Source organism: Varanus komodoensis, unplaced genomic scaffold (assembly GCF_004798865.1).
Source record: "Varanus komodoensis strain SLA01 unplaced genomic scaffold, ASM479886v1 scaffold18_3, whole genome shotgun sequence".
NCBI lineage: Eukaryota > Metazoa > Chordata > Lepidosauria > Squamata > Varanidae > Varanus > Varanus komodoensis.
In genome coordinates this window covers 15,632,235-15,641,409 of record NW_025335549.1, presented here as the reverse complement: position 1 = coordinate 15,641,409, position 9,175 = coordinate 15,632,235, and the positions used below count along the sequence as shown (strand labels likewise).

General features: G+C 52.4%; 1 protein-coding gene across 1 annotated transcript; it reads right to left on the bottom strand.

The window, feature by feature from the left end:
- Nucleotides 1-5,499: 5,499 nt before the first annotated feature.
- AMER1 (APC membrane recruitment protein 1) lies at nt 5,500-8,946 on the bottom strand. The gene has a single exon (XM_044427482.1). The coding sequence runs from the start codon at nt 8,886-8,888 to the stop codon at nt 5,574-5,576; it is 3,315 nt and encodes a 1,104-aa protein (XP_044283417.1). The 5' UTR covers nt 8,889-8,946; the 3' UTR covers nt 5,500-5,573.
- Nucleotides 8,947-9,175: the final 229 nt, after the last annotated feature.

Sequence of the window (9,175 nt, the reverse complement as noted above, 5' to 3'; positions counted from 1 at the left end):
GCACAGGGCTACGCAGCCACCGGTTTTGCTGTGCATGGGATTATGCCTTGGGGCACCAGCCACAGGACGGGAAAAGCGTTTCCCCATCATGTTCAAACAGAAAAATACTTTGGCGCAGACGATCTTTTTCTGCTCTCTAAAACTCAGGAGGAGAATGATCCTAGCAGCAGATCAAGTTTGCAAAAGGAAAAAGGCTACACGCAAGTTGTCCAAGTTTGAAGCAACACTCAAGAGTATCTGCAAAGGAGCAACAGCAAAAACTGACACTTCACCCACCAAAAGCAGGAAACGGGACAGCACCACCCAAAAACCGACGACTTTCCAAATAGCACTGGACAAGTTGCAAACTGCCATTAGCACCATCTATTTAGTGTCCAGGAAAGGGGGAAGTGACAGCGAAGGGCCATGGGCTGGGGAGTCTTGCACACCTGCCCTCAGTTCAGAGGTCATGGAGGATCTCCAAGGACGGGCAGGGCATTCCAGCCCCTCTCCTCCATTGCAATTAGCAGCCACTGCATCCTCATCAAGCAGTTCTTAGAACGCCTCACACTCGTCAAAGAACAGCCCTTAAGATCTTCCCATAAATGTATATGAAACACAACAACAAAAACCCCATACAAAAATAAACACTGAACTTCTTATATGTATCGAAAAAGAAACCACAACGCAGGACAAGCAGAGCACCCGATGACCTGGCCTATCAGTGGCTGACGCGCCAAACGGAAGCTGCAAACACGACGTGGATGGTGGCGCAGGGAGCGGCCCGCAGGGTGCCACCTTTCTAAGCCTTGTTAATACAAGCGGCAGCTCCTGGATCCAAACGAGGAGCATGTTTCATGGGCCCCGGCCCAAACTACCCAGCATGTTCAGGCTCGCAACGGAGCGGAACTGCATGCTCCAGCTTGCACTGCATGAGGACTCCTGGGCAGGGGAAGTTACAGCAGCGCGACCCTGTTGGGGATGCAGGCTGCGCCCTGCACATGGAGAAGCAGCCGAAGTGCACGCTGCTGTTCGCCACGGCACAGCACCAGAGGTGGGCGTGCCATGCCTTGCCCCAAAGAGGCTCCAAAGGAAGCTCCCCTTGCACGCACGTGATGGCCCACGAATCTTGTGCGTGGACCGGTTCAACAGGCTATGAATGCGATGCACCCACCAACAGCTACAGGAGAGCTCAGCATTGAACACAGATCCTCGAGCGACTGGCAAGGATGCTACAGAAGTCGCTCTACTTCCTTCCAAGCCGCCACTAAAATCCAGGGAGGACTTCTGCATGTTTCTGTGATCTGCTGCCAAGCTGCTCTCTGATTTTGTGACTGCTTCTCCGGTGAATTTTTACTAAACGTCGTTTCAGCTTTACCGTTGCAACATTCTGCTGGCGTCAGGAAATTGAGTAAACACAGCAGTTTCTTCACATGGGCCATTTTCATGGCTACAACCTACGTGTTTAGGTTAAGAGCAAGGCTGGGAGGAAGCAGAAGGAAGACGGGGAGGTATTAGAGGATGACTGGACCCTTTCTGGGGACAGAAGGAAGAATCCTGTTCCAACTAAGCTCCACCAAGTTCATGTCCCATGGCAGATACCCAGGGGCCTGTCTACCTTCTATGTCTTGAAATGACCCAAGTGGAAGAGTCCAAGCACCCGAGCCATGGAAAGGGCAAGACTCAGCTCTCGAGCAGTCAAAACCAGCCAGCCTGCCACGGTTCTTCAACCTCCTGGGCCCGCCATCACTTCTATGTGCCAATTCTTGGTCTTCACCCACACAGAAAATCACACAGTTATTCTTAAACACAGGGAGTGATACAAACATCAGAAACCCCTTTGGAAACAGGTCCGGTGACCGAGGCAGTGCCAAAATGTTGTACACAGGATAATTTTTTCTCTTTTAAAAAATCCATTAAATATGTAGAACCAAAATGCTAGCACACACACATTTGCAGACACATTGCCCACCCGCCAAATCAGCACACGTCACACTGCTTGGCAACACCTCCACGCACCCACCCGCCTAACCCAGCGCAGGCTTCCCCCACCCTGGTACCCTCCATATGTGCTGGACTAGAAATCCCCAATCCTCAGGCCAGCCCTCCCAGCTGGGGAAGCAGGAGGTTCTAGTCCAGCATACTGGGAAGACACCAGTTCGGAGAAGGCAAGCATAAAGCTACGGACTGGGAATATCTGTCCAAAGTGCAGGCACTGTGATCCTCGAGATTTCGGGCTTGTTAACAGCAGCCATGGAACATGGAGAGGAGCGCAGGCCAAGTCACCACATCCACAACCCGCGGCTCAGACGAAGCCCGCTGGCGGCACGCACTTGCTTGGCAAACGTTTCACAAGCCTCGTATTCCGACAGCTCCAAACAGGGGGCCAATCGATCCCGATGGACTGCCTTACATGGCCGCCAAGCTGCACTTGGCCGGATGGGTCTTCAAGACGCACAGACCGAAAACTGAAGCTGAAAGATCTCTACACCACGACGCTGGCGATCCAAGACGTGTGGGGTCTCACCCGGCCATGCACCGCAAGCAACTCCACTGAGCTTTTAGGCGAGTATTCAGAAGCCAGCCCAGATGAAGAGGGTCCAACAGCTTGAGGAAGGTGACACGAAGCTTGGATACTTCTGGACCGAGCAGAACGAAGCACAACTGCCCTGCAGGGATGTGTTCTGGAAGGACCAGGTTCTAGGTACTCTGAAGAACAGGACAGGGACTGTGACAATGAACAGCCCTGCTGAGGACTCACCAGGTCTGCCTCGGTTTCTGCAGCAGAGCAGGTTGGAGCCTGTAGCTTGACTCTGAGGTCACATTGTGGGAAATACACACACACACACACACACTTTATGCTTGAGCAACTGTGCACACTGAAACTATGTGTACAAAAATAGTGTATTTTTAATAAAAATGCACGTGGAACTATGTACGAAATGCTATGTTAAATCTAAAAACTGCAATCCAATAAACAAGACAGAACAAACTTAAGCAGTGGAAAAATGAGAACCTGAGTGAAAATTAGTTCGACAGATGAGGTGGTGATAGAAGAGAGCAGCTGGAGTGGATATTTCAATGATCCACCACAGAGAGAGAAAATGTACTCCCCATATATTAAAAACAAAGGTACCATTTCCTGGAGAAGCCTAGCACGGATCTTTATCCCTGGCCGATTTTTCTGTGCAGGAAAGAGGTTTGTTTCGGAGTAGGAAGGCTTGCAAACAGTCCTTCACATACCAGCAGTCCGAAATGGTGTGGCTTTAGCACATGATGCTCCAAACAGCATAAATTAGACTTCAGTAAGCATCCAGCAAGGTGGGATTCATAGCCTCCAACTCTTCAGTGAGCTGACAGAAGGGAACCAGCAGGTTGCAAAGAAAAACCCTTCAAAGAGGAGGGTTAATGCTGTAGGGGAATCTTTTCACACCCTTTTACAGGCTGAGTGGATAACAATGGACATTTTGCAGTTGCAAATCCGAGTAGATTTTTTGCCTATATAAAGAAATAGCTCTTTTTTCCCCACTAAAAGCAAGGAATATTTCCTGCAGAATTCACGCACCTGGGAACGTGGTAGTGATAATCCACAGAGAGGCCTATACTTTATACCAGGGAGAACGGCCTTGGACTGAACTCCCATCACCCCAGCCATCACCTGGCATGCTCAGGAATGATGAAAGCATGTTGGTCAAACTCAGCTGGACCCTCGCTTTAAACGGATCAAGGCTCCTTCCTAGTGGGGCTTCCGAACTGGAAAACTTCCTGCTGGATTATGTTAGGTTAAGCTGTATTTGCTCACAGCGCTTGGGACAACGGGGGTTTCAATTTCCCCCAAAATGCATGAAAAAGAGAGAGAAGTTGCCCAGTGCAGGCAAAGTTGCATCTTAGCTTTCTTCAGCTTGGTGCTTTCTAGAGGTTTGGGACTACAACCCCCAGGTTCCTGACCCCTGGCCATCTACCAGATGGGACTGATGCCCCAAACATTTAAAAGATACCAGGATGGGTAACATTACAGTGCCCAATCCTTCCACCGAGATTAAAGCAAGACTCCATCGTATCAAAATGTGCAAAACCATCATATAGCACCTTTTTCCCTAAGACAGACAGACAGACAGACAGACAGACAGTCCAGGAGCCCTTTCTAACGTCGTGCCTCCCAAAGTGTTCAGACTACCACTTCCATCATCCCCAGACAGCTCTCTCGCACCAGGCTACAGAAGGAGGGTGCAGCGCACAATCCAGTCAAAACCGGCTTTGCCCGGGATTCCTTCTGCACCCGTTTCCACCGATGGATGGACTCAAGGCAAAATGATTCTATTTGACATTCCACCAAATGCAATGGAGTCGCAACCAGGAAGAACAGATATCGGTCTTTCAAAAGGGGAAACTGAGGCAGAGCCAGTTTTCTAAAACAGGCACTCAACCTTATCCCGGTAAAGTTTGCATTTCTGCAGCCACTTCGATTCCTCACTAGCACCGTTCCTAACATGCACAATACCACTTACAAGCCTATACAGAGGCTGCCCTATGGAATTCCAGTGGGGCAGATATACTGGACTGCATCCTCAAGGGTCTTTTTGGAGACCCCTTTCTCCTTGGTCATCCTTGGCCCCATTTTAACCCCTACCCACTTTCTTCTTGCTCTGCCACTCCCAGTGACTCCCTCGACACACCACAAATGCCATGGACACCACCCCACAAATGCGACCCAGCGAGGGATTGCAGTGGCAACCCTACAATAAATTCACCAGGGAGTAAGCCCAACAAAACACAGTGGCACTTACTTCCAAGTAAACATTCAAAGAACGGCACAGTGTGGCTGAAATTTGATGCACCGGCCTTCCTTAGCCTGGTTCCTTCCAGATGTTTTGCTCTACAGCTCCCATAATCTGTGACTGTTGGCCCTGCTACCTGGGACAGATGGGAGCTGAAGTCCAAACCATATGGAGGGCGCCAACTTGTGGAAGGCTGCTATACAAACACGTCTGAGAATAAGCCCTAGATGCCCTGCACAGGGTTGTACTATTACAAACAGAACATTTAACCATTTTTACTGTTGGCAATCCATTCCAGTTTTCAAAGTTGGTGCAATATTTACATTTTTCCACTACCCTGCAAAAAAAGGAACCCTCAAAACAAAAGAAAGCTTTAACTCTGGCCAACCAGTTGGGTGTTCAGAAATTATTTTTGCCCCTTTGAACTAGAAAACCAACCTGGAAACTTCAGAGACCTCTTTATCTAGGACCTAGCTTCAGTCTTGCCTCTGGCAGTAATGATGGCTCTGGCCACAGGAGGCTGACTCTGTATTACTTTTGAGGAAGGGCAACCAGTGTGTCGAGGGGCAGCAGAACAGAAGTCCCATGAGACATGCTCTGCCTCACTCACCCCGAAGCAAGAATCCAAACTGCTGCTCACACTTCTAAATCAAATTATCTGCGTGCCGGGCTTCTCTGCCTCTCAAAGCCGACCCAAGTCCTTCACACCCCGCTATTTGGCCACTGGTACATTCATCCTGGCATTCTGACTGCAGGAAAAGGGCTTCGTCCAATCGGCGGCTCTCAATGCATAGCCTTCTCCCCACCCCCAAGACCTCAGCACTGCTTGTTGTGAAGCTGCGACATTCCTTGCATCGCATCCACAGGTTTACATATTGCTGACTTGTCAGGAGAGCAACCAAACCCAAAGTTCGGAGCCAAGCCGGCACCGTCCTCTCCCAAAGGGAGAATCCAAGCGAGCTTTTTAGCTGCACTGTCCCCGCCAGGCCTGTGGGAGGCGCAAAGCTCTTGGGATGCAAGAGGTCCCTGCAGAGGCAGATTGGAAGGCCTGGCCACCGGTCTTGCTGCTGGAGGCATCGGACTGCTGCCTCCATCAGGGCGAGGTTGCCCAGAAGGCTCCTTCTGCACCAGGGTGGTGAAAGGTGGCTCCCCATCTGGCTGTGCCAACACACCCCATGGGCTATGGAAGGCTGGGGCATCCATGGGATCACGACCCCGTGGTTTCATGTCTTGTGAGAACTCCTCATCGTACGGTACATTCGATAGTCCCGGCCAGGAGAGGACGGCAACACTGCCTGCCCTTTCTTCTGGAGAACACGGAGAACTTTCCTGGCCTACATTCAACCCAGGAGGATCCAGATCCTTCCTGCAGCCACTCCATGGAGACCAGAACTCACACGGCTTAAAGCCATTCTTGGACAACTGCAAGCTTGCCAGCTCAAACTCCAAACTCTCGGTGTCCAGGGACCGGCTTCTCCTGCAGGTGGACAGTGGCTCCGGCAAGGGAAGCTTCACCTCCTGAAGCCGAAGGCGGCGGGGCAAGCTGGCGACACCCCAGCTGCAGCTGTGGAAATTACTCTGGGAAAACCCAGGGAACATTCGCTCGTCACATTCGGCAAAGGACTCTTTTGGAACGGAGCTGTCGTCAAAGGCCTCGAAAGACGCCGCGATGTCCTCGTCAGTGTTCATCTCCAGATGCTGTTCACATTCGCCTTCCCCCTCCTGTTCGACATCGACGATGTCAAAGGTGACCATGGTTGGGAGGGCAGGAAGGTTCTGAGTGAAGGCAGACCCTGAGTCGGAGCTCCCGAGGCTTTCGGAGAGGTTGGAGAAAAGAGTCCCACTGCTGGTGAATTCCACCAGCGCTTGGGAGAAGTTGACCACCTGCTCTGGCTCCTGCTTGCTTTCCTGGTGGGCTTCCACAAAGTCAGCTTCAGTTCTCTCCAGCGGCTCACCGGGGGGACAGCTGTGGCAGCTGCGCATTTGGTAGAAAGGATACGCCACTGACTTCTCCAGGGCCAAGTCACTTAAGGCACACGGTTCAAGCACCGTGTGCTCTAAGCCGGAATCTACCACAGAGCTGGTTCCCACAAGACGAATAAGGCAACCCTCACATGGTTTGGGACCACAACTGCCACTGTAATGCTTTCCAGGGCACAGCATCTCTTGGAGGTCTTTCCAGTCCTGGTTTCCAGCTGGAATTCCAGAATTCAGGGCACTGTTCAAAGCAAGAGGGGCGATCTGCTCACAACCAAGGCAACTCGGACTCTTCCCAACGGTGTTGGCTGCCCTCATTTTACATTCCGTGTGCTCCTTTTCCCTCTGATGCTGGTCTTTGTTGCGCCTATCTAAGTGTTTCACAGCCGGCTCTCTCTGCAGCTCCCAATACAGCAGCTGCTTCTGAATGGCAGCCATTCGCTCCTCCTCTGTTTCCATAACTTCGTTCTTCTGACCCAACTTCCGGACCAAGTCCTTCTCATCAGGGCCAGTAAAGTCCAAGAACTGGCTGAAGATATCTGAAGACGTCACTTCCCTGTCAAAGCAGGACTGCTCTCCATGAGAAGGGCTCATGAGTGCATCATCGGGTTCGTAGAATTCATACAGTGCGTCACCACTATAGCTGTCCCGTGGCAGACGTTCCCTTTGGATTTCATCCAGCCCATCGCCAGCTTCATCCTCAGGACCCGGGGTGGTGGAGTCATAGTAACCCTCGTCGCTGTTGGGAGCAGATTCTTGTTGGTCGCTGTGTGGGGTTAAGAGCTCCACATCGTTCCTCGTGCCTTCGGAATAGAGGTGACCTTCTGGCCTGGTGTCACTCACTCCTTGGAGCTCACTGTTCACCAGGAGCTCTGGCAGGTGTGTTTCAAAGGAGGCGTCGGCTTTGATGGCACCGTCCCACATCTGCTGAAGATACTCCTCCATCTCATCAGGCATGGCCATTTCCTCCCCTCCACCTTGGTAAGTCACCAGGCAAGAACTCCTCTTGGTGGCATCCCTGCCGCGCTCTGCAGAGGTGGAGCTCTCCGTGATGCTGTCCATATCTGGTTCAGCAATGATGTCTCCACAGCCAGTGAAGGAGTCGAAGCTCTGAAGGGAAGTGACATCTCCAAACATCAAGCTGAGTGGGTCCCCAGGTGGGATGCAGGAAGGACTGCTGCTCAGGAAAACTGGCTCAACAGCATCAGGAATGTCACAAAAAGCAGAGTCTTCACAGGCGCCATCGACAGTGTCGAACTCCATCCCTTCAGCACCTTCACAACTAGCAGTCCCTCCAGCTGCATCCGCACAGAAACTGCTTCTGGGGGACGCCATTTGGTCCCCCTCTGTCAACTCGCCTGATGCTACAGCAGAGGAAGCAGCACTGAGACACCCCTCCCGATGCTCTGAGCAGAGCGCGATACTTTTCAGACTCCCCTTCTTGGAGGCTGGCTGCGTTTCGGCACCATTCTGCTGGTTCAGCCTGGCCTGCTCGTCTGCCCCGCTGTCTCTGAGAGCCCATTCCTGCAGCTCTGTCCTCTCGGGCTCGGCAGTTTTGCTCTTCCGGTGGCGCCGGATGCTGCTGAAAAGGCCTCTCAGCCCCCCTTTCTTAGGTCTGGGAAGAAAAAGGGACTTCTCTCCGCTGGACCTCTTCTCAAAGCCTTCAGAACTCCCCGAGAGGGATGCTGACTGCCGGACAAAGCCGACTCGCAGGCCAGCAACTGTTCCCAAGTGAGCACTCTGGGAGGTGGACAGCTGTGGAGGAGGAAAGTCCGTCCCCCCATCTGAGGGGCTCCGAAGACGCCCAGAGCTGGCCTCCTCATACCCAACATCACTGATGCCATCGTGTGTCTTGCTCTTACTCAACCCCTTTTTCGAGGCTCCCTTTTCTTGGCCTTTGCTTTTCCCCCCAAAGAAGTTCGGCAGAGCACAGATGCTCCGCTTCCCACCGAAAAGCTTGAAGGCGGTCTTCTTCAGCTTGCCCGCAGGGGCCTGAGGCCGATTTGGCTCCAGCATGGCACACAAAGCATCGCTCTGCTCAGAGAGTTGGTCAGCTGCCCCGTTCTCCTCCAGCGAACGCCGATTACCGTCCGGGACCAACAGCAGCTTGGCTCCAGCATTCTCCTCGACGGAGGCGGCTCTGGTGGCAGCCATCCTGGCGTGCGCGTTCAGTCGGAAGAAAGGGCGCTCGCGGCCATGCCTTCCTCCACATGCTGCAGCTAAAGCATCGCGGTGGATCTAGAATAAGGAGAGGAAGGGGAAAGGGGGCAGAAACACGACAGCAGCATGAGAGTACATTGAGACGAGCCGGGATTACCAGGGGTTGGAATCCCGTGATAGCAGCATAACCAAGAAAAGCAAATCCAAACCCCCACACCTCCAGGGGCCCGCTGGGAGAGATAGGGCAGTGCAGGGACTTGTGCATCGACGGCATGTCTCCC

Excerpts from the sequence above, each read along its gene's own strand:
- AMER1 (XM_044427482.1), bottom strand. The coding sequence starts at position 8,888 with ATGGCTGCCACCAGAGCCGCCTCCGTCGAGGAGAATGCTGGAGCCAAG.